The sequence below is a fragment of the Bacillus rossius genome (genome assembly GCF_032445375.1).
Source record: "Bacillus rossius redtenbacheri isolate Brsri chromosome 4 unlocalized genomic scaffold, Brsri_v3 Brsri_v3_scf4_2, whole genome shotgun sequence".
NCBI classification, from domain to species: Eukaryota; Metazoa; Arthropoda; class Insecta; order Phasmatodea; family Bacillidae; genus Bacillus; species Bacillus rossius.
In genome coordinates this window covers 29,172,461-29,198,827 of record NW_026962011.1, presented here as the reverse complement: position 1 = coordinate 29,198,827, position 26,367 = coordinate 29,172,461, and the positions used below count along the sequence as shown (strand labels likewise).

At 43.5% G+C, this 26,367-nt stretch overlaps 1 protein-coding gene across 1 annotated transcript in view; it reads right to left on the bottom strand.

Annotated features, from left to right (window-relative positions):
* The window catches only part of LOC134541813 (cytoplasmic polyadenylation element-binding protein 2), a 178,627-nt gene that overhangs the window by 37,881 nt on the left and 114,379 nt on the right, over positions 1-26,367 (bottom strand). The window contains exon 5 of the mRNA XM_063385506.1: positions 16,887-16,937. Within this exon, the coding sequence (XP_063241576.1) occupies positions 16,887-16,937 (51 nt within the window). The remainder of the gene's footprint in view (positions 1-16,886; positions 16,938-26,367) is intronic.

Sequence of the window (26,367 nt, the reverse complement as noted above, 5' to 3'; positions counted from 1 at the left end):
GCGAAAAATTACGTAAAGCATACGAAGAGAAAATTCTAAAGGAATAATTATCACGCTGTGGTTTGCAACAAAAAAAACGAAAAGCACTTTGGTATGAAAAAAAGTAGTGTTATTTGTGAATCAAAGCTTAAAGTTAACAATTTCGTGAAAAAAGTCAGGTCGATGAATTTATATTATTAAACGACAGATTCACAGACACAATCATACCTACCACTTCTTTTAAATGTTTAGCTCGGTGTTTCTACTAAAGCCTGAAAAAAAGGGGAGGGGGGCAGTTATATTTATACTAAGAAAGCATAACTCTTAAAAAATTCTCAAAACAAAAAAAAATGTCCGGAGTTGTAATCCATTGAAAGCTGACACGTTTCAGTATGCATCATGTGACTGATGTGCAACAAAACACGCCAAACAGTGATTCAAAAAATTTATACGAAAACGAAACAAAGGATGATGCAGTTCATTCTGTCACGAACGTTCATTTCCCCTTTAATTAACATACTGTTTGTTAATGCACAGTGGTTACTTACAATCCTTCGTTATTGGTCTCACAAACATAGCCATAGCTGTTACTCAATTGAAAATAAGCAAACAGTCACGTCTTATTTAAACTGTCAACAGGATATTGACGTCGTGAGCTAAACAATCACATCACTAACGAACGCGCATCGTTTAAAAATTACGAGCATAATCTACACTGCAACACGGTCCACCACCCAGTTATTTATTTAAAAAACTTAATTGACATTACCGAAACTTTTTATGGAACTTCCTTCGTCCGCCATACTGTTTCAAGTTAGGCCGGTGTCGTTACAACAATGCGCTTTCATCCATGGACATTATATCTCGGTGGGCTGCGTAAAAATCCGATGGCTTGGAAGAAAAAAAGATTTTCATACATGTATAATATTTTTAGGTAAGATGGTAAATATTTAACAACAGCTCATTGCACACCGCCACGGGAAAGGATCCAAGCACTGTTTATGTGTAGGTAAATTCATTTTATTAATAATTTAAAAATTAAAATTCTTTTTTATCCTGATGAGTGACTGAACCTAGTATCGTAATTAATTAAAATATAAGATATTTTAAATAAATTATTTTTAGATGCTACGGATGATTTTCTGATTTCTTCGAATATTATTTACATATTTTCAATAAAGCGGTCAAGAGGTACAACAATGTTGCGGACGCTTCGACGACTGATTAACTGGTGATTGGTGTAATAAAGCGGATAATCGACACCAGTATAGCAGTCGTCAGGAGAATTTACTATCGGAGTTAATATGGTTGCCATGACGTCACAACAGGCATGCATATTTATTCGTTTATAGACAACTTTAGTATTTAAAAGGCTGCTCTGTGAAATCGTTTAAAAGAACATGCATCAGAAATCGAGCATAGGATATGCAATATCCACATAATTTCATAAAATATAATTGTATTATTTTTTACTACTGTTTCTATTGTTGGTTTTAAAATTACATATTTACTTTCACCGTGGCTCGAACTGTTGGCCGCTGTTTTAGTTTTAAATGTTTGGTTTAAGTTCAAAGTTGAGGACAAAGGCCTTGGTCACTGAAATCCAAGATGGCGGTCGGTCATTGACCTGCCTTTGCGCCAGACTACTCGGGAGCTGAAATAAAAATCTTGAAATATTTCTGTCGAAGGTATGCCGAAACATAACATTCACAACACTTTTCTGACACAAGGTAAAAACGCAACTTTATTACGTTCACACTACATTTTTACAGGATTCTATTTCTGATTGGCGCACGAGGCGAGGACTACTTTCCAAAAACATACCCGCCCACCACCTCCGTCAAAACAAGTCGCAAACGACAACAGCTACCACTATGCAACAGTTTTACACAAAGAAATATGACAGAGAAAAAATGTTTGCGTACATCATGCAATAAACAGCCAAATAAACACTGTACTTGCGGAATACAGAGATAAAACGTAAACAGGAATGGAAACAGTGCTAAGAAAAGAAACAATAAAATGAAGGAAAGAAAAGTATAACAAAAGCACATAAGCATAACGGTATCTACCTCTTCTACGTCCAAAGCCGTTTGCTGCTTGAAAACAAAGGGTTAGAATCACGAGGTTAGTTAAGAGAAAGCTGCAACAGAACAATACCCTGTAGAGTCTACATCTACACTCTACACTACTGCAGTCTACAGTACATTCACTACACTAGTACTCCATGCCCGACGCTATCATGCCTACGCATACACTTCACCGCAGCCAATGGCGTGTCCAGACTAGTTTCGGGGAGGGTAGAATCTAAAAAGTCCTCTTTCAGACAATTTTCACCATCAAATTTTTTTTCAATGACCTTTTGAATTATTTTTAATGTAACGCCATGAATGTATAGTTTAATTGATTTTCTTTGAACACTGGCATTAGGTTGTCGTTTCTCTACTGTTCCAATTGTAGTCTACCCTTTTTCAATAATACTTTACTAGGATCAATGACTGATTAGACTGATTAATAAAATAATCAAATTAGTTCTGCATTGATAACTTAAGGTAAATTTCAATACGATTTGTCTTAACATTTAATTGTAATTTACAATATATGTTTTCCCGATTGTGGTTCAATAAAGTGTAAAGCTAAAGATGGCTGCTGTACCCCAGCCACGGGACAGTTTTTAACTACTAGAAGGGAAATCAAGTGAACGTAATCGTAATTGAGACCCTCGTGGATTATAGAGGGGCAATTTTTTACTAATTCGGTTTTTGTTTAAGAACATGATCTATTAATGTACTAAAAGTGTTGGCCTATTAAGACTAAATCTTTAAACTAGACACCAAGCAATACTCATTACACTAACTTCTTTAACACAAACATTGCGATACATGTTGGCATATGTCCACATAAACATGTCACCTTACGGCACACGCGTTCTAACGATGGAAAAGTGATGGGTTCGACTGAATATTTCGTACAGTGTGTGATTTGCAAGCAGACAGGGCAGGGCAGGGCAGGGTAGGGTAGGGTAGGGTAGGCTCCACACACTCAGGTTTGCACGGCTTGTGTTACAGCAGGAGCTGCAGTAGCTGCAGTAGCGGTGGCCGCGGGGTACGAGAATATCGCGCGGGCCGCGGTGCGTATTGCGGTACGCCACGCGCCGAGCTGCGATCAGCTGGGCCGAGGGCTGGCACGCGCACCTTCGCCCAGGGGTCGACGACCCCGCGGCCGGCAGCTCTGCGCATGCGCGAGGCACGCACCCTCTCCCTTCCTCCTGAACCCCGCCCCCAACGAGGGCTTACGACCACCACCTCCGTAGGGCGCCGAGTCGAGGCAGATACTGTAGTAGGGAAACTGGTAAGAAATACACGAGACAAGATATGTCGGCGAACCTGGCGGTGTCGAGTGTACTTACGTTTGTTAAGTGCGTGAAACTAGATACAGTAGCGGCGTGGTGTGTAATATGGCTAGCAAGCAATGCAACTGCTTATTGGCCAGTGTTTCTCATATTGTCCTACTACGATATTTGGTCGTGATGCTCAGTACATGACCCGAACCTGCCATGTCACTAAACTGAAATCTAACACTTTTATTGTAATGTATTACTATCCCACTGTTGATAAACTACTTTCATAATGTGTTAACATTACCAAAATATGTTCGTAAATTTTAATAATAAAAAAAGAAACTAAATTTTCTTGACTTGCGGGATTCAGCGGCTCGAATGCGAATGTTTCATCGACATCCAATCACCATCATCAGCGTAGCATGCTACTGAAGGTTTTAGATGTTATCTTGTCCTTATATTCTCAGAAGATTCAGACAATGGCCGCGGAGGTCTGCGATACTTATTATATTTCTTTTAAAAAAAGTCCTCAAATATCCATGGTTTAGTTAATAGAAACTGCATTTGCATAAAATATTGTTCGGCCGTTTCATAAGTCACGTGTATATGTTTAAATTGATTGTAAGCTACTACACAGGGGCAGGGGCGTAGTCAGGAAGGGGGGTTAGGGGTTCAAACCCCCCCCCCCTAGCCACAAATCTTTAATTAATTTCTTATTCGTCACTCAAACAAATTTCATATTAAAATTAATCAAATTTTTACCATTACAATATTTAAATTTAAGGACCGAAAACTGCTAAAATAGCACTATTTTACAACTTAAAATCCAAATTTTCCCGGGGGAGAACCCCCGGATCCCCCGCTTTAATACGAAGGGGCCATGCTTCTTAACACCCCCCATACACAAATCCTGGCTACGCCACTGCACAGGGGTAGGCAACACTTGGAGAGGAGTGTGACACCGGCTCTCCGGGCTCCGACGACGCTGGCCGGACACACGCGTGACCCCGTGACCGGGCGCTGTGCTGGTCCGGGATCTCAGCTTTCCAACTCCTCGTTTGTGGCCGCCATCCTGCCGTTTTCATTTAGTTTGCCAGATGCAGGTATGCACGCATCCAACCATACGGCAGGACAGGACAGAACTTCTGTGTCCTGTATCCTGATGTAACCATCATTTGAAGGTCGTGAGCAACGGAAACTTCGAGGACGACGACTTCAACAATGTCTGGAACTATGCGGCACCCGCGCTCTGCCTACACAGTCAAGTGTAACAAGCGAGTTGTAACCAGCATTCCAACAGTCCAAGATGGCGGGGCTAAATACTCCGTAACGACGAAAACAACACGAAGCCATCGAATTATATAATAATTACGTTATGTTTCACAGGCCGGCGGCGACAGGCAGGGAAAAGCGCGAGTTGTTCGTTGACAGTTGGCAGCTCTGACACACGTGCTCCGGGCAGCTCCAGCTCGGTTATCGAGCGCGCAAATTACTACCCCCCCCCCCTCCCTCTTCCCGGGGGGCCGGGGCGCCATTCATCATCCCCGCACAGCGCCGCATTCTCCCAGCTGCCTCGCTCCCCGAGTTCTGGACGCACAGGTCGCCGCAAACACTTCTTTAACTGCTTATTGTTGGACAACATTTAGAACTAATGTGCGCGCGGTTATGAACACGACTGCTCATCAGTCGAATTGAAACCGACCAGCCCGAACTGCCATGTGTGGGGAAAGCGTCTCACCAGTTCAAACTATCAGTCCATAAACTGGTGTCATGACAGACATTTTTGTTTATACTCTATTGTTGCTTTGCTTCTTTTTTTTTTTTTTTTTAAAGTGAAACTACTTAGATGTAGGGGTTACAATATTTGAGCGTTACGAAAATTACGATCGCATGAGGGGAATAGACTCTATAAGTATAATTCATTTTCGATTGGAGTGTTTTTTGTTCTTTTATTTTATCCAGCTAGAGACAGTGATTTAACACCATGCCTAAAAATAATAAAAAGACAGAGGCAGGTAAGAGGTTTTATCAAAGGTAACGTGGGAATAAACCCAAAAGAGGCGCCAAAAAAGTACCAATGAACGGATGCGAGAGTAGGTACAGATCATAAACCCCCCTCCCCCAAATATTTACTATTCTGAATTAATATTTCTTATTCAATAACAAATACTAATAATTTATCTCTATCTATACCTAATAAGCAATACGTTTCAATTCTGTCGCACGTGTACTCCACGCACACATTTTTTTTCTAACTAAAATCCTACTGAAACATCAATAATCAATCATCCTTTCACATTCTACGATGAAATATTACATCCAACAGCGACAACCACCACAAGACTGATCGTGTGTGGGGAAGGATCCAGTTCAGTTCAAACTGTCAGTTCGATATGTATGTAAGTGAAATAGAGCAACCTGGTAAACCCATATCTCATTGCAGCTAGAGTCATTAACTCAGTTGTATTTTAATTTTTGTTGGAGTCTCATCTACGGCAGCGCAGTTCGGAGGCTAGGGATCTGGGTTCTGATCGCGGGGATGAGAGTGTATCGAGCTTGCTCTGCGGCCGCCAAAGCTTCAGGAGTGAGGCGGGACTAGCTGGTGCTTCCAGCGCGAGGTCGCCTCTGGACTGGCGCGCGGTCTTCTCGTCGTGCGTGGCGCAACTATGACTTTTGAGGGTACGTAACCAAAACATTATGTGGTGGAGAAATGAATATAAGGGTGTAATGGAAATCCCATGAATGCTTTCAAGAATTTTTACCGCGTGTTTCACGCCTAATCATTACTATGAAAATACGAGTTTTAGCCAATTTCACTCTTATAAAAATACAGTTAAAAACTGATCACGGAAACATAACTACTCATCCGCCCTCAGCCTATTGGATGATGTTCGTAAACAGACCCCGTCAAAAGCAGTTTTCAAATCGCCTGGCTTCTTTCAAAGCTCTGCACAGCGTGTAGGCGGGGACCTTGACAAAACAATAAGCAAGGTACTGAGCTCTCAGAGCCCCCAAGCCGGCTGAATGCGGTAGGCTGGTAAGTGATCGGCCTGGCCGGACACGTCTCTGCACTCTCGCACTCTGGCGAGGGAGTGCACCGACGTGTTTACTGTTCGCGACGGGAGCCGTCGTTACCTCACCGAGTGCCGCTGCTTTCTCCCGGCGGCGCGTAACAATGACGTGGCGTGCGCGCGGCGCGACATGAATCTCATTAGCATTCACAATGCCCCGGCCGCAGACAACCAGGTTCAGTCTTGGGACAGTAGCCTACCCCACCGAGTAGGCTACTACTTATATATATCTCAAAGATAACCAGGTCCAGTCTTGGGACAGCACTCCCACCGAGTGGGTTACTACTTCTATATCTCTCAAAGATAACCAGGTTAGTCTTGGGAGAGCACTCTTACAAAGTAGACTACTTCTTCCATCTCTCTCAAAGGCAAACAGGTCAGTCTTGGGAGAGCATTCACGCCGAGTAGGCTACTTATTCCGTCTCTCTCAAAGGCAACCAGGTCCATTCTTGGGAGAGCAATCTTACAGAGTAGACTACTTATTCCATCTCTCTCAAAGGCAACCAGGTTAGTCTAGGGAGAGCACTCTTACAGAGTAGACTACTTCTTCCATCTCTCTCAAAGGCAACCAGGTCCATTCTTGGGAGAGCACTCTTACAGAGTAGACTACTTCTTCCATCTCTCTCAAAGGCAACCAGGTTAGTCTAGGGAGAGCACTCTTACAGAGTAGACTACTTCTTCCATCTCTCTCAAAGGCAACCAGGTCCATTCTTGGGAGAGCACTCTTACAGAGTAGACTACTTCTTCCATCTCTCTCAAAGGCAACCAGGTCCATTCTTGGGAGAGCAATCTTACAGAGTAGACTACTTCTTCCATCTCTCTCAAAGGCAACCAGGTTAGTCTTGGGAGAGCACTTTTACAGAGTAGACTACTTCTTCCATCTCTCTCAAAGGCAAACAGGTCAGTCTTGGGAGAGCATTCACGCCGAGTAGGCTACTTATTCCGTCTCTCTCAAAGGCAACCAGGTCCATTCTTGGGAGAGCAATCTTACAGAGTAGACTACTTCTTCCATCTCTTTCAAAGGCAACCAGGTTAGTCTAGGGAGAGCACTCTTACAGAGTAGACTACTTCTTCCATCTCTCTCAAAGGCAACCAGGTTAGTCTAGGGAGAGCACTCTTACAGAGTAGACTACTTCTTCCATCTCTCTCAAAGGCAACCAGGTCCATTCTTGGGAGAGCACTCTTACAGAGTAGACTACTTCTTCCATCTCTCTCAAAGGCAACCAGGTCCATTCTTGGGAGAGCACTTTTACAGAGTAGACTACTTCTTCCATCTCTCTCAAAGGCAAACAGGTCAGTCTTGGGAGAGCATTCACGCCGAGTAGGCTACTTATTCCGTCTCTCTCAAAGGCAACCAGGTCCATTCTTGGGAGAGCAATCTTACAGAGTAGACTACTTCTTCCATCTCTTTCAAAGGCAACCAGGTTAGTCTTGGGAGAGCACTCTCACAGAGTAGACTACTTCTTCCATCTCTCTCAAAGGCAACCAGGTTAGTCTTGGGAGAGCACTCTCACAGAGTAGACTACTTCTTCCATCTCTCTCAAAGGCAACCAGGTCAGTCTTGGGAGAGCACTCTTACAGAGTAGACTACTTATTCCATCTCTTTCAAAGGCAAACAGGTCAGTCTTGGGAGAGCACTCTTACAGAGTAGACTACTTCATCTCTCTCAAAGGCAAACAGGTTCCCACCGAGTAGGCTACTTCTTTTATTTCTTTCAAAGCCCGGGGTACAAAGTTATAAATTCAACGTAGTTGTATTATGACCCGAAACCATAGGAATAAAACAGAAAGACTCGACAGTAACATTTAGCTTTTTTTATCCTGCACCAAAACAACTATCGATAACAACTTCTGACAGATGCATTAAAATACTGCATCCTAACTTTTGACGGCATAGCCAGTACTTTTTTAATGTCGTATTTTTGTCTATTTTTTACTAATATTTTTATATTAAAAATTTTATGACTTTTTTTTACTTCACTTTGTAAATCTCAAAACCGAAAACTCTCCCGACGCTGAAGTGTTAAAAAGATGCAATGATAATTTACAAGCCAGAACACTAATTGCTGTACAGCAAACTTAACAAACAAGACAAAAATACTTATCTGAGAGAGGAAGCTTTGAGCATTATATATGTCAGCAAATACGCAATACACTAATTCTTTTTGTGAATGCACTATTGCCGAACTAAGCTAGCCTTTCGTAGAGGTTACATATTATATAATTTATCTGCTTTTTACTAACACGCTTTTATCATCTTCATTTGACAACGAACTAATGAACTATGTAAACAAATCTTTGAAGTCGATCACAACGTTTCGATTTGAATCTTTGCAAGTATATTGTTACGATCGCGCTTGGCTTCAGTGCTTGGCGTCGCCGCGCTCGTTCGGCCTGTCTGCGCCCCCTTCCACCTGCATCCTTTCCCTGGTATCTCGTGCCATACTATCTCGCGACATCCTGACTGTCGCGGCGCGCACCTGCCTCAGATCGAGTTACTTAAGGGAGGCCGCACTGTGGAATGGAGGGACTCAGACATGTTTATCGGTGTGTTTTGTGGGAACCCGATGCTTGTTGAGTTTATCGGCGTTCTTTGAGCAGCCGCCGCGTCCTTCGAGGACTCACGACGCGTTTCTGGGCATTTCGACGACGAAGGTCGCGCGATATCTCGGAGACATGCCCGATTGTTCTGGACGGGAACCCAAGGGCTATTTAAGGAGGTTGGGCCGACCTTCGAGTCAGTAAGGAGTTGAGTGGGGAGTTCTCCCGCGGCGGAGTTTCCGGGCGATAGTGCCGCGGGTGCGGCAGAGTGGCGAAGTCCTTGGACGAAGGTTCCAGGGCAGAGAGTCTGAGTGGGGAGTTCTCCCACGGCGGAGTTTCCGGGCGATAGTGCCGCGGGTGCGGCAGAGTGGCGAAGTCCTTGGACGAAGGTTCCATGGCAGGGAGTGAGTGAGTTCAGTGGAGTCGGGAGTTTCCGGGCGATAGAGTCGCGGGCGCGACGGAGTACCGAGTGAAGTTGCGAGCGAGTCGTCATGTGGGATCTCGGCGAAGGGTGTGACGGCGGCGGCGGAGTGCGGCGACGGAGTCCCGCGGCGGAGACCCACGAGGGGTGCTGCGGCGAGAGTTGCGCCGGAAGTGCGGCCCAGCGAGGTGTGTGAAACAAGTGACTGGGGAATTGACATTTCTTTAAGTGTAATTAATTATTTGCTAATTTAGAAGATTATTTGTAAGTGTCAAGTAGTGGTAATAAATAAAACTGTGTGTGTGATAAAAATCTTTAATTGGGCTATCCTTTACGAACCCCCTGCAGGTAAATCGTAACATTTTGGTGTCAGAAGTGGGATAGCCCTAATTAACAGATTTTGGATTTTGTTACATTATTAGAATAATAGTTAAGGATAGAATTTAGTTTACGAGAATAGTTAGTGTTTAGAACTTTAGTGAATTTGAAATTTTCTACAGTTAGTTTGAGTATACTGTAGTCAGTGTTAGTTTTGAATGTAATAGAGTTATTGTTAGTTAAATTAGAAGGTTCGGCTAGGTCATTTAAAATTAAGAACAGTATTAGAAAAAAAATTATTTAGGCTTGTAGTATATGTGGACAAGAAAGATGGCTGCCGATGAGCTTAAGAATGTCCTGGCATTCTTGGCCGAACTGAAGAGTGGCCAGGAAGAAATGAAGAATGAAATGAAGAGTAACAGGGAAGAAATGAAGAATGAAATGAAGAGTAACAGGGATGAAATAAAGAATGGCCAGGAGAAAATGGAGAATAGGCTGGACGAGATGAAGAGTAGCCAGGAAAAAATGGAGAATAGGCTGGACGAGATGAAGAAGGGTCAGGAAGAAATGTTAGCCAGTATGAAGAATGGTCAGGAAGAAATGTTAGCTAGTATGAAGAATTTTAAGGAAGAAATGGTATCTAGTACAAAGAACTTTAAGGAAGAAATGGTAACCAGTATAAAGAAATTTACGGAAGAAATGAAGAGTGGAAGGAAGGAGAGTAAGAACCACCATGAAGAAAAGAAGAGCGGGTCAAATAATAGCCTAGAGGAAATGAAGAAGGGTCAGGAAGAACTGAAGCATGGCCAAGAAGAAATGAGGAATGAAATGAAGACCGAAGTGAAGATAAGCATAGAAGGGAAGAACAGCCAAAAGAAAAACAGCGAAGAGAAGAACGGCGAACAGAAGACCGGTCAGGAGAAGCACAGCGAAGAGAAGAACAGAGAAATGAAGACCAGCCAAGAGGATACCAGCCAAGAGGAGACCAGCCAAGAAGAGACCAGCCAAGAAGAGACCAGCCAAGAAGAGAACAGTGAAGAGAATAACAGTGAAGAGAAGAACCACAAAGAGAAGACTAGCGAAGAGAAGACTAGCGAAGTGAAGACCAGCGAAGAGGAGACCTACCGAGAGGAGACCAGTCAAGAGAACAGTGAAGAGAACAGCGAAGAGAACAGCGAAGAACACTGCGAAGAGGACATTAGCCAAGGAGAGGAGAACAGCCAGGACATGAAGATGAAAAAAGAGCTGAAGAAAAGCATAGAAGTAGTGAAGATGAGTTACAAAGTAAAGAATATTGAACAAGAAGAAATGAAGATAAACCAAAGAGAGAGGGCAAAATTCACAAAAGAGCTGAAGAAAAGCCGAGAAGAGATGTACATGAGTCAAGAAGAGATAGAGAAGTGCAAAGAAGAAACGAAGGAAGACCAAGAAGAAACACAGGAAGACCAAGAAGAGGTGAAGAAGGACCAAGAACAGGGGAATAAAGACCGAGAAGAGAAAATGAGAACACAAAGAGTGAAGAAGATGGTGCAAGGAGTAACTGAAAGCAGTCCAGACGATATTCATAAGAACAAAGAGGGAATGAGGAACCAAGAAGAGACGAAGAAGAGCTGGGAAGAAATGCTTTGTGAACAAGTAGCTACGAGAGAACAAACAGAGAGAAAAAGGGAAGAAACAAGCGAACCATTGGGAGGCAACGAGCAATGCTCTCAAGAGAATCGGGTTCGTCCAAGGCAACGGTCGGCCCGTCTCGGGCAGCTGACTGAACGACATTGGTCATCAGCAACGCAGAAGTGTCACTGGGTGACGAGAGAAGCAACATCTACTGCGAGAGAGGGTTACCTGGTGAGACTGTACAGCCCGCGATGGAGAAAAGGCAGGAGGCCTAAACTTCGAGTAGCATGGGGACCTCCAGGAGGAGATGCATTACCTGTTCGGGACGAACAGGTTTAAGGAGGGGGCAATGTTACGATCGCGCTTGGCTTCAGTGCTTGGCGTCGCCGCGCTCGTTCGGCCTGTCTGCGCCCCCTTCCACCTGCATCCTTTCCCTGGTATCTCGTGCCATACTATCTCGCGACATCCTGACTGTCGCGGCGCGCACCTGCCTCAGATCGAGTTACTTAAGGGAGGCCGCACTGTGGAATGGAGGGACTCAGACATGTTTATCGGTGTGTTTTGTGGGAACCCGATGCTTGTTGAGTTTATCGGCGTTCTTTGAGCAGCCGCCGCGTCCTTCGAGGACTCACGACGCGTTTCTGGGCATTTCGACGACGAAGGTCGCGCGATATCTCGGAGACATGCCCGATTGTTCTGGACGGGAACCCAAGGGCTATTTAAGGAGGTTGGGCCGACCTTCGAGTCAGTAAGGAGTTGAGTGGGGAGTTCTCCCGCGGCGGAGTTTCCGGGCGATAGTGCCGCGGGTGCGGCAGAGTGGCGAAGTCCTTGGACGAAGGTTCCAGGGCAGAGAGTCTGAGTGGGGAGTTCTCCCACGGCGGAGTTTCCGGGCGATAGTGCCGCGGGTGCGGCAGAGTGGCGAAGTCCTTGGACGAAGGTTCCATGGCAGGGAGTGAGTGAGTTCAGTGGAGTCGGGAGTTTCCGGGCGATAGAGTCGCGGGCGCGACGGAGTACCGAGTGAAGTTGCGAGCGAGTCGTCATGTGGGATCTCGGCGAAGGGTGTGACGGCGGCGGCGGAGTGCGGCGACGGAGTCCCGCGGCGGAGACCCACGAGGGGTGCTGCGGCGAGAGTTGCGCCGGAAGTGCGGCCCAGCGAGGTGTGTGAAACAAGTGACTGGGGAATTGACATTTCTTTAAGTGTAATTAATTATTTGCTAATTTAGAAGATTATTTGTAAGTGTCAAGTAGTGGTAATAAATAAAACTGTGTGTGTGAAATAAAATCTATTAATTGGGCTATCCTTACGAACCCGCAGGTAAATCGTAACAATATGTAATCCGGATGACAGTACAATAATTTGGTAGCTACCATCGAACTGATCTGACAATGTAGCCAGGAGATTCTTTAACGTCTTCTAGTAAATTCCGCGAGTTTGGGCTCATCACATTACATTACAGTACGTCAAACTTGGTGGCGAGGGTCATCCGGATTACACACACTTGCTAAGTTTCAAATCAATGCGACAATTAGAAATATGTTAAAATCGACATTCAACTTTATTTTTAAATATTTCGTTAGTTACATTGTTGGCCAGATGTATCCGTTTTTGTCTCGCATTCACCCCGAGACAACCGATTAGCAATATTTTTTTTTGCCTTAACGATTTGTTAGTTTCTTATCTCCACGTGCGCTAGCAAAATGCTTCTCGACGGACGTGTGCAGTGTTGCAGTGGGCTGCTCAGATAGCTGGCGGACTAGCGCATGACGGACGGACAAACCCAACATGAGGGCCCACCTCTTCGATGATGTGTCTCTGCGGCGAGCCGGCTGGCGCGACAGTGGCGCGGCGCGCGGCAATGACGAGCACGCCAGGAACTCACCAGCTCGCAGTCGGGAACCACTAACCACAGCCATTTGCATAGCTTCACATTCAGAGGGCGGGATTTCGCAACACGCAATAGCGAGTGTTGACACATTCTAACGACCCGAAAATCAACGTTGAACCAGAATTCAGCTTCTAGATTTATTTATCTTTTCACAGCTCATACATAAAGACCAACGAAAACTTTTATTTCCACCTCTAGCACCCAGCCAGAAAAAAAGGGTAAAGCGCCGAAAAACACTCCCCCCCCCCCCCCCCCCCCCCTAAACTCCTCGTGGCCCGGACGTGGAAAGAGTTTGAAATGTAAATAGCATCTGCATGGCAGACTGCAGGACCAATCAGCGCTCAGCGGAGGGATGAATAATACATTGCGCGGGCACCGAGCGCCTGCGCGAACAGGCTGTCGTGGCAACAGCTCGACCAACTAACTGCCTGCGTCTGCCTCTGAGGAACAGTTACTCTTCCTCTCGTCGGGCACTATCACTCCCAGGGATTGCTGCCTAGCTATGACTTGTCATCTCTACCTAGCCGATCCGTACACAAAAACAAACAAACAAGGTAATGTTCAGTAGAAATAACAAAACAGGCAGCCCTCCAACAGAAACTAGTCCTTAAGTACAAAGCAACAAGCCATACAACTGCAGGAAGAGTTGTCAAACATGAAGTTTTTCTGCAGCAGAACAAGAGCGGTAACATCTGAGCATGACATATATTCTGTGTTTTTTATATGGTTGTTTTACGATATAGGAGATTATAAATTTTATTATATTATGTCACGAGAATGTTCCACGAAATATTAATGCATTTAAATCCAATATAACAAAGAAAAATGTCTTCGAAAAAAGTAATCTATTTGCATTAACTTGAGAAGCAAGAATAAAGTGCTTTTTCTCAGAATCCACCGAAGCTCGGCTTCTAGCGCGCTCCGCCCACGCAAGATGTCGCGTCGTTATTTTCTGAATGCAGCGTTATCAGAGACGACTTTAAACAAAGTTTTCTGATCAAAATTGAGAGAAGCTTCCCCCCGTTTAACAAGATATCACTACGTTCTTTCTCTGACGAATTTCTTCCTCGCACTTCTAAAAAGAAAACGTCAAGCGCAGTCTCCTTGGAAATGTTTCATCGCAAAATAATCTTCTTTCTGCCAGGATATTTTTTTCAAAACGTTAAAGCTTTTTCTATTCTCTATGATCAGATTATATTTACATATAAATGGTTTAGCTGTCTCCATGTGGTACAGACAAGACCTGCACCTAGAGCCCAGAAGCAGTTTGAGATTCTGGACACAAAAGCCTTCGATATAGACATTAAATACACAGTTAAAAAAGGTGTGATATTTCACATTTGAAGTTGATATTTTTACACGTAAGTATGAGTAAGTTACGAAAGCACGTACACTGTGTGTAATTTTAAACGCAATGTAGCCAAGACTGTAAAATATACCTTCTACAAATCATTATTTTAAAATACATCGACTTTTGTATTTTTTTACACAAACGTATGTGTGAAACTGAAAATTGGTCGATATGTATAAAATAAATAAAATATACTACAGTTGCAATGTAGTTATTGCTTTACATGTTTGATCGTTCAAATAACTAATCACTCAGTGCTAAAATTATATTCAGTTTTTGGAGTAAAATTACACAACCTGGTGACAAATTACTTAGACTTAAGCTGTAATAATTTAAACTAAATGAGGTGACACTAGCGCCCCTGGCGGATGATTCTAGAGATAAATATTGCGAGTGGAACGACAGTGATTAAAAGAATGAGTGTTAGTCCCTCTAGTAATCACTATGGTAGCAAACTCCACAACCCATGTAATTCTACAGACAAAACATATTTCATTCTAGCAAATACAATGTTAGTCAACACATTCATACACTGCATAATGACATAGACAATGTATGTGTAGATTTGTATTTAAATTATTTTAATTACTCAATCAAACTGTGTGAAAATACAAATACAGTATTTGTAATTAATTCTCAATGCTACCTGATTAAATTATATGTCAGTGATAAGTATATTTACACCTAATTTGTTGGTGTTATCTTGACAAAACACGCATATTTTGTGGTGTGGCATACTAGAAAATTTGCATATCCTAATCATTTATATAGAACATGCATTTTTATTGCAAAACAGCATTAATTGTTTTTCTCCAAGTTTAAAACTCTTTTACTAAGCAATTAGTCATCAATTAGTTAACTTAACATTACAAATCTAAAATTTTGGATTTGAATTTCTAGCCTGAGTTTTTTTATGTTATACTTCTTAAGCGCGTTATGAAAAAATGAGTGAATTTTTACGATGCGGACGCACCATGAAACGAAATAATCATAGGATGAAAAAAATGGCTACACACAAAAAAATTATATATGTGATTTAAAATCTTATACTTCAGTGATTGATATTGAATAATTATCATTAAAAATCTATTTATAGTGAATATTAGTGATATAAATTGTTTTTTTATAAACTTTTCACGTTTATTTATATAAGTAAGGTTGTAATCACGTACATATAATGTATTTACATATTAAGTTATTACGTTAATATTTAATAATTGCTTAAAATTTATCTCGATTATTCCACTAAATTAAATAGGTAATTTTATACGCGTGTTTTTAATAATGTTGAATACTGAGTACTTAATTGATTTTTTTTTTAAATTTGATCGAATTTTTATTTTACTAACTATTCAGAATACACGTTATAATTTATCAGACTGTGAGTTACTATCCCTCTTGGTGGTTTTGCGATTTAAAATGTGACTCCGATATGACACAGCCTAAAGCTGGGGACAACTGTCTCCCCGTTCAAATATTCAGTTTAAAAACAACGCAAGTGTTCCTGTTCGAGGATGGGCTGAGGAGCGGACGCCCTGTGACGTGAGCGCTGCTGTCGCGGGGAATGCCACGCCCCACCGGGCAATCCGGTCAGTGCTCAGCTCTGCCCGCGCCAGCGAGCATGGATCAGCACCGTTACCCGGCACAGCTGTCCTCAATCAGCTCTCTCTCTCATTTCCTTCCAGACATTTCTACAAACTGTTTACACTTGCATACGTTACAATCCTGACATGAGGTACCACATTAACTCACATTCCGCCCCAAAAGGAGTGTTGAAACATTGGTCCGCGCTCCACAGGACTGTTTCCCTGCTTCCGAACAGCTGGTGAATGGACAACCACGGAGAGACATGGTGACGTCGAGCATCAAACACGTTACATGTCGCAGTGGCTCAAAGGCAGGGTATTTCCAATGGTGCCTAGCTTACACGTTCATGCACGGTTTGAAATCTGTGAATTTGTAACGGCTGTTTCTGTGAAAGCGCCGCCGGTACACACTCGACCTTCTGACTCTACGCGAACAAGACCGAGACCAAGGAAGCGAGCTGTTGTGTCGGTGTCCTTGAGCGAGCTGTCGAGATGAGCCGAGCTGAAGTACAGTCCTATCGTCGCCCAAGCAGCTAGAGCCACGGGCTTAACAGCGACCTCACGCCTGTACAGCAGGATAGCACATGTTTGTGCCTTTCAAGCTTCTGAATTCTCTACCTATTACCCGTAAAGATTTTTTTTGTGAGAGAGTAAAAATTGTTTTACTGCGACCATAAAAAAAGTGGGGAATGAGCTTCTAAAAATAGTTCTAGTAAGTCACTAACTACCGCTCGCCCGACGTGAGACGTCGCGCCGCGCGACTGGAGGCTGACCACTCACCGTGCAGCTGCGCCAGGGACTGCAAGGCGTTGGTGCTGCAGTTGATGAAACCTGCCAACACAGAGAGGTCAGGGTCAGAGCTCTGCGCCCGCGCATCGTGTCGACAGAAGTCGCTGTCTCCCGGCGGCGAGCAAGGTGTCCACACACTGGTCTCTAGAAATTACAACTGCATCAAAAGAATGTATGGTTTGTCTTAGAAATTAATGGGGACAGTCTAAGAGATCACTTCCACGAACCCACTCAGCCACGTCGGCGCTACAGATCCAACCAGCTAGTGACTGGAGACCACGCCTGAACCTTTGAATATATATACTGTATAGAAGTCGCCAGCCCAGGTTAAAATTTCTAATACGGTTTGAGGTAGTTGGTTTATTCACCGCCGCAATCGCCACCATCTCTAGGGCATCGACTTGTGGTGGTCCCTAGCGGACAAGTGTCGAACTCTTCAAACATCCCTTCCTCAAACATGCGTTGTCCTCCACTCACCCTCTGCCCCACCTCTCATCCCTACAGTTTTGTGACGCACAAACTCCCGTTGAACGACCTTGAGCTGCAGTGAATGTTGGATGGTGGGTGCGGGGGAATGAAAGCGGGCGACAGTGCTGCGCTCTAACGTGTAAATAACAACCTAAGACGATACAGGGCGTTACGGCAGCGCCGTGCAGTGGTGAAGTTCCCAAGCTGCTCATCATACGCTCCTGAAAAACGTAGAGTAAATCCTATCCACTCGCGACTTCTATACAGTATATATATTCAAAGCCTGAACTCAGGTGGGCCTGGCCGCGGGAAGGCGGCGGAGACCAGCGCCGGGCCGCGAACCTCGCAGGCTGGTCGAGTCCGGGCGCGAGGCACCCAATGTTGGACCCCGCAGCTTGCACGTTGCGCAACATAACCGCCTTCTAAATATGCGCGCTTTGCATTCCTCCCGACGCCAATTTCCTGGTCCACCAGATTAAAAAAAAAGAATAACGGAAGAAACACTGATATACAACTCGCTGACCTACTTTCAACAACGGAGAAAGTTGTTCCCTGCAAAGTTTACAACAATGGTAATTAAACATGTGACGGTAAGAATTGGCGAGCTACAAAGAAATGATGGGTCAGCAATTGGCTCGAAGTTTATTATACCCGCCGCGCAGGCCTAAGACAGGAAGGACAGGAAGGACTGCAAGGACACTGCAAGGACACCAAGTCCGAACGCTCCTGTGAACAGCTCAACACAACTCTTGCACCTGTTCCCAACTGACAAGCAGTTGCATGTTTTAACGCCTTAATGTCCCCATAAAAACTCTGTTTATTAGTTTCCCACGTGTGACGTCATGTCTGAACGACTAACTGAAGTAACTGCGCAGTTCTGTCCGCTGAGACCTCCAGTATCCGAGACCTGAGTTCGCCCAGGTAATCGTTCAGTCCTGTCATATCTGCGTGGGAATTCTCGCGATGGCGGCATCGAAAAAGAAGAGCATTATTTTTTTTTCCTGTTGATTTTCTTTTGTCACTCATTCCACACACTTTCCGCGACACAAACAACTGGGAGAGTTGACATATTGAAAGAGAAATCGGAGAAACTGTAAGAAAAACTGAGCTGAAGCTAAAAATGGCCAGTTCAGTTAATCCGTGAGTTTGTTCTTCCCGTCAGGGTTCAAGTAAACTGAGCGTGTGTGGGGCCCTTCACACTACAAGAACACGCAAGTGCTCATATGAGCTGACTTGCAGTGTAGCCACTTAATGGGCACATGGCAAACACAAATGTTACCTCCTACAAGTACCATTCGTACGGGCACGCTAAACTAACATGGGAAATTGTAGCAAGATGGATTTAAAATACACATGTAACCTCTCGTGTCAAACGCAAGAGGAACAAGGGGTGATGACATACGTAACACACAATAAAGTTCAGGTGCATTTGTAACTGAAGGATTTTTTATGTGTACACTTCTTAGCTCTCGTTATACGGAATTTGGTAGGAGTAATTTCGTGAAAGGATTTCCCTTTTGATCTGTCAAGTTAATACCAAGCCACCTTGCTCGGTGTCCTGGCGTCCCATGGATTAGACTGCATCTTCGCAGTGTGCATTACTCCACGGAGAATGTATCTAAAACTAACGAAAGGTTTTTCGTAGTCTTCACAGCATTCACGCCGTATTCCGGATAGTTAGATGCGTGTTCTTTTTAAACAACATGTAAACATTGTAAACATGTTGTAAACATGTTCGTGGAGAGATCAGTGTTCTTGCTGTAGATAAAATTTTGAGTTTTTTTTTTTAAATTTCATACACGTATGTTGGGAGTAGGTACCTACGTGATCAAAGTAACTACAATTAGTGCCCATATATGTCCGCATATTTATGTCCATTTAAGAATATCCCTAGATACGTTCTTTGAATGTTTCTTGCACTGAGGAAGATTGATTTAAAAACTTTGCAAACGGCATTGCTGTTTTTCACAGTACGTCACAGAGAACCCACAAGAATGGACATCGCTGGGTTCGCCCGCGTGCGTCGCTGTGCTGTCAAATGTTGTTGATTGTATTTTATGTTCTTGTTAAAACCTTCTCGCCATTGTCAGCCCATTGATCGTTACACAGAATTCTCTATGCTGTCCATGCATTCGCAAATTTCACATCGGGTGATGTGGCTTGTTTTGCTGTGACAACGTCAAATAAATCGATGAACGCCGGCTGAACGCACGAAAAAGGATGACTCATTGTCCCGTTACGCATATTGTCCCGTTACGCTCATTGTACGCTTGCGCCAAATCTCTCTCTCTTCCACTCGATTGGAACAACCATCGATTTGACTTTTTCGAGGCACATTAAACTTGAAACACTCCCATTCGTTTCCTACTTTTCCCATCATCGTCCTATCCTTAACAGAATAACACAGATTGGAAGAAGTTAAATAGCAAACATCTACAAAAGTTATAGTTAAAATAATCTGTTCGTTAAAGTAATAAACATATTTGAATTAATGAGTGCAAATAAAAGTAAATTTATCAATTAAATTGTAGATTTCATATCACTCCTTCTTTGTATCCATACAAAATAGTGATAATTCAATAAAAATGATTCAATTTTATTCACAAAAGTATGCAATCATTTCATCAATGTTTTGTCATGACGTTGTCACGTTAAACTATCGTCCGTAAACCGACTTTACAGGCAACCAATTTTTTTTTTCTGCATGTTCGTGTATTCATTTTTCCTGTCGTATCTCGTGTGGTTTCTCTACGGCAATGGAGCATGTCCCTATAGGTAATGTGGGGAACATCCGAGCAGTGCAGCAGAGTTCGACGGGAGACGCGCGCCGCGGGGGCTGAGCTGGCTGGCGGGCGGACGACCTCACGGCCCGTCGACGGGAAAGCAGCGAGGCCCGCGGTCTGCTCCGACTTTCCCCGGCGACAGTCGGGGCGCGACACGGGACAGCCACCGCCGGCGCCGGGCGCATTTACAAGCCCGTCAAGTCTGCTTTCCGATACGGTAGCAATGCAGTGCCGGCACACCCTTGTGGTTCTTTAACCTTTGTTAGTGTTTTGTCTGTTTCGTTATTGTCACTGCTAGTGTGTGGTACTCTTGCTCTCGTCGTTTGCTGGCCATCTGTAGATGTTTTCCTCCCATGGTACCGACGGAGGTGGGAGTCCATACACTGGTAGTGATAACTGTGTTCCTGTTATTACATGTAGTGCCCACCACTAAAGTCTACTACTGTTGGTGGGCATGTGACAAATTCCAAAATAAATAAATAAAAATAATGCACGCGTCTAACAAATGTGATAAAGTTTATACCAAATACTAGGGTCTACAAGAATAACTATCACTCACTCACATACAGGATCAAATTCGTTGGAATTGATTTTTAAACACCTTAATATTATATTAAACATTTGTCCGAAAAAAATTATACGACCACATATTAGTGCAAGGGATAAAAAAAAATAGTGTTTGAGGGTCAAAAATAATTGCATAACTACTTTAATAGGCATAATATGAAATTCGCTACGACATTCAATGCTGGATGCATTGAGTTAAAAGTTCAAAATATTTTTCTGCATGGAATCTAACAAAATGTTTAAACGATCCTTTTTTTTTAATATTGGAGAACATATAAGACGTTATGTACATTAAGTTCTTAACATTTTCCAGGAGTTTATAGAAGTTTCCAAAACATTTCCAGAAGAATTAGGTGCTTCGAAACCTACCTACGTCTGTGACTGAAAGGGATCTTGTTTTATTTGAATGTTGTTTATACCATATATATTATTTCTGTTTAAGGGTGGGGTTAGCAGACGTGTGAACGTGTGTATTTTTTGGCAATACATTCAAACACTTATACTTTGCGACCATGCAGTTTTTTAAATTTTTTTAACAAAACATAAACCATTCGACATAGTGTTTTGGTTGTTCCGTATTACAAAATAAATACTCTTAAACATAATATGGTTAATACTCCCAGCAACGAAAGACCACAAAAAAAAATAATGGTTGCCAAAATTTACTTTTGAAAAGTTAACGAATTTTAGGTTGAGTTGGCTCTAAATACCGCACAGTTCCCGGATTTCCAAAGAGAAAAAGAGCGTTAGTTATAGCATTGCTCTGTGCGCGGCAGCAGACAGCACGTGGTCAGAGCTAGCTCTGAGCTAAGCAATAGGGAAGCCTTAATTTCACAGACGAGAGAGCCACACCCGAAGTTCCCCGAACTTCATACTCGCTTTTTTTTTCCTCGTTCTATCTCATTGTATAATCCGATGTGGCATTAAATTTTGCGGTCGATTAGGATAGGTTAGCTACATTATAAATACTTTAAAACATTATGGATGGTTGGTTATATTAGGTAAGTATAGCTACATGAAAAATACTGTAAAATCATTTTATGGTTGCTTAGCAAATAACTTTTTAATATGTAGCTATCCAGGGCTAGGAAACAGTTTACATGATTTCACAGTATCTTTAATGTAGCTATCCTAACCAAATCAGCCGACCACAATGTTTTAAAGTATTTATAATGTAGCTAACCTAACCTAATTTACCATTAGTTATCATGAGTTGTCCAAAATAAACATTCACGGAACATGGGGCAAAAAAAAAAACCGAATATGCACGATCGGGTGTTTGACTCTCTCGTATGTGAAAAGAAGGCTTTCCGGTCAGCTAAGCAATATTCCCTGCTGTCTCGGAGCGGCGCGCCGGTAGCATTCGACTATCGCGCTCCATTCCCTCCTCGCCGACGACATTCAACCAGCGGACACCGAACATCGTCTACGTCAGCAGCTACAGAGACATGTGCTACGGTGATGGGAGTTTAGGACACAGCCTTGCTAGCCTACGCCATTGAATATGAATACATACCTATATTTATTACGTATTTGTTTGTCGATTATAATTTTACTATCAACCTGTGTTCATTTTAATGCCTCAGCGAAGATAAGACAACTAGTCGCCAGGTAGTAAAAATGTTGAAAAACCTGAAGGAAAAAAAACACGATTGAAATGAAACATTTTGGTATATTAGGAGAGTTATTAAACCAAATCAATACATAATATGCAGAATTAAATACAAATAATCAGCGAAACAAGATTAACTAATAAAAATAAACCTCATTCTGAAAGAAGACTCATTATTTACAATGTTAAACCTAAAATGAAGTTTTAAAACGTTTAATATTTGTTTAAATACATAACTGACATGGGTTAGAGTAGTAACAAACAATAAAGTAATAATTATGTGTTAAATAAAAATTTTATAATTAATGATAGTCTGGTATTCCTTATAAGCTAAGAAAATATAAATTTTAAAATAAGAATCATAAAGAAATGACGATATAGAAACGAAGAAGGCAAGAGGGCCTATCAGGCCTTCAATCCCAGCAGTGAGAATGTAGTGGAAGAGGGAGAGAGGGTGTCATTCCCCCCCCCCCCCCCAACCCCTTGTCAAAGTCCTGAGGGAGCGAAGTACGGCACGACCTCGCCCGTCGTGACTCGCGAACAACGGCCCCTCCCCTCACCATAGTATCACAACCACTCGCTCGGCGACATGTCAGCACGAGCATCTTCAAACTGAGGATGAACATGACTTTATTTCAAAACATCCAGAACCACTAGAGATAAAAAAAAAACCGCCAACCCACCGATGTAACTTCGCGTAGATACGATGACCTCAAGAACACATCACTTCCACGGTTATCATGCTAGTCCAGGGTCACGCACAGTTTCCCGCCAAGCACAGGGTCGCTCTACTTCCCGGCGACCACTACGCCGCAACATCTGCACTACGAGTGCTCTCTGCGTTGGCGTTGTGTTAGAGCAATTTCTAGCATCAACTTGCCCACCTTTTGTTCATTTTTTTGCGATAACATCAGAGATGGGCCGTTGAAAAACAAGCGTTATGTCGAAAAGAACATTTATTTTCAAGTGTAAGGCCAAAAACATAGAATAACATAAAACGGGCAAGACTCGAATGCACTGCATAGTTGAGCATAACTACGAGAGATGCACCAATCAGTGACTACTCGAAACGATTCGGGCAGAAACTAAGTAGGCAACATTTAGCAGTGAATAAAAAAATTTGGTCATTTTTGTTATTTCCGGCAATATAAAATAAATCTAGCGAGCATTTGCAACACGTGGACAGCGCAAATAGCCCTACCGCAGCCCACGGCGGGAAGACATGCCAGGTGTCTCATCCAACACTCATGAGACATGGGTGTGGGGGGAAAACAAGAGGACGCTGCTCACAGCTCGACGACATTTTCTCGTTTCCATTTTATGACAACGAAAACATGATTGATCTGCTAACCTACTTTCAAGGAGTACATGTTCTTAAAATATTCCCACTCCCTCGCTCGCGACTCTTCACAACACGGAGCTCGTGCAAGCAAGCCGTCTGGATCGCTCACTGAAGAACAGTTTATTCCACTCGAGACAAACACCCGCGCACACGTCACCTTTTGAGACAGCTACAAAATATATCTTGTGGTGTATAACTTAACTGTTTGTTACGACAAGGAAAGTACTTGTTTCATAAAACACTCGGCAGAGGATCACACCTCGCGGAGTAGCTCCCGCTGCCTCGCCCACCTCGCTAACCGGTCCCAGGGCCGCCTGGGGCGCCGCGCGCTACTTCAGAGGGCGTGGCGCGGGCGGAAACCACGTGCTCCGAGGAAGGAAACCACGTCAGGGCACGCGCACAGCCCCGCCCAGAAGGAAACCCCCCACTTGGGACATTCAAAACACGGGCTCGAACCACGATGCTCGGAAACTAACCGCGCACTCACGAACGGGGGTTGTTCAGCTTCCGGCCGTGTTACACGTATTGAGTACACCTTTCAGTGGTACCGCGATCACCAGGTCTTCGAGAGGTTTCGTCGCCTTATGACGACAATTCACTGGCCAATCACGCAAGGCGATTCGTGATATCAGTGTGATAAACAAGAAAAAGCGCCATAAACTTTACTAATTTTGCTGCTTCACGGAAGCGATAAAAATTGGGGGTTTTAATTCCCATGGCCGTCAAGCCAACGTTTGTAAACAACCCAGAAGACATGTCGTCAAAGAGTATGCAGTATGAGATGCGACAGAAAGTTAGTCGAACAAATCCGTGGGAATGTTAATTTTCCCTCGCGATGGCGACGGCGCTTCTCTCTCGGCGCCGACGTCACGCCCGAAGGAGAGTCATCAGTCCGCTGCACGCGCGCTGACGGAACACGGCGGTTATTTCCGCCTGACGTCACCGCGCGCCGGCGAGCTGCGACTCGTCCAGACCGCCCGCGCCGTAACTACGGCACGCTCGCTCGCTTCCCGGTACACGACTCATGTGTCATTATCGCACAGACAGCAACTCCATTTACGTTACTGGCGGCGTTTCTGTGGACAGCATGTAAGGCAACTGACAACATGACTTATCCAAATTTAAATAGAAAAATCTCTTTTATGGCATTGAATTTTTGTAATAACAGTCGAGTTAAGATCAGCCCGCCCAAAAAAACGCCGCTGCATCGGAGGAAGCCAATTTTTTTTAAAAACATTAGTTAGTACGTTTAGAACCACGCCAGACAAAATACATAAACAATTAATTTATACATTCAGGTAGCATGTGTTCAAATATATATAAGCCGTTTAAATACTATGTTGACCTTTTTTTAAAGCGTATAAAATAAATTTCCACCATTCTTATCGAATAATAAACATTATTTATTTTGTGAAACGTTTTAAATCTGGAGCTTAGGACACTAATCCTCAACATTTCATTACATTACTGCTCTCTTTCGACCCAGTCCTGTGCGATAAAACCGGTTATTGCGTTTTGCATTATATTAGCAACGTATACGACTAGACCTTTTACAATATATGGGGAAATGCGATCGTGTGCCTCATCACAAAACAAGTGTCCCTTTACTTAAAATATATCAGAGCATTCCACGTTAGTGTTTTCTTGTAAAGACACCTAAAAACGGGTCAGGCTGAACGAGATTATGATGTTCACTGGCCCCTTAAACACTCTGCTGTGGCAACGTTTCGGATACATTGATATGTTCCCATCTTCTGATACACTTGCACCGAATACACTAGAGAATAATTTTAAAAAAATTCGTTGACATGTCGGTACCGCGTGTACTTAAAATACGCATTGTTCATACTGGGCATACGGTCTGCCAACAACGCCAGGTTTTCAACCCAAAATATAGGATCTTCAGGTATAAGGGCGCGGTTACACGAACTCTGAACTACTTTAGGTAAACATGTTTAACTTTCGCGAGTGGTTACACAGTCTGAACATGTTTCGTTCGAGGCCAACTCTTAATCAACCTAACAAGGTTTACAAAGTAGTTCAGAACGACATTCCTTCTATTCAAGCCTCTGATTGGCTGTTGAGTGTTAAAGAGTATAAACAGTCCTTGAGAAAAATGCAAGATGGATAATGTTTCTGGCACAAGTTCGTGTAATATCTCACCAACCGCAACAAAAAATAATAATTAACACGTAAATATTTTAAGAGTTTTAAAATTTACGCTGTCTGTGATTCTCTGACAGAGGTACAGTTTCAAATAAATGTGATCCGCTATAAATTCATTCGATGAACACCGGTTTAAACCAGCTGCAGTGTAAACATGTTTGACCTGAAGTAACCGCGGCCTAGGGTCTGCAGTCCCTGGAGCCACGCCGACAGAGGAGCGACACGGTACCTGAGCGAGGCGGCCAGGCGAGGCCCAGAGGCTGCGGGGCGGTGCCGTAGGCTCGGAACATGGCGCGCCGGAGGTCGCCGAGCGACTGGCCGCCGCGCGCGCCAGGCCTGCCAACCTCGCCTCGCCGCCGCAGCAGCAGCAGCAGCAGCAGCGGCGCCGGAGACTCGGACGCACGACTCGCGCACTAACCTCCACCACGCCACACACACTTCCAACACGTTTTATTTAACCCAATGGCCATACGTCATATCAGTTTTGCACTGTTTGTCAAGGGAAAAATTCAAGAATGCAAAATCTATACTAAT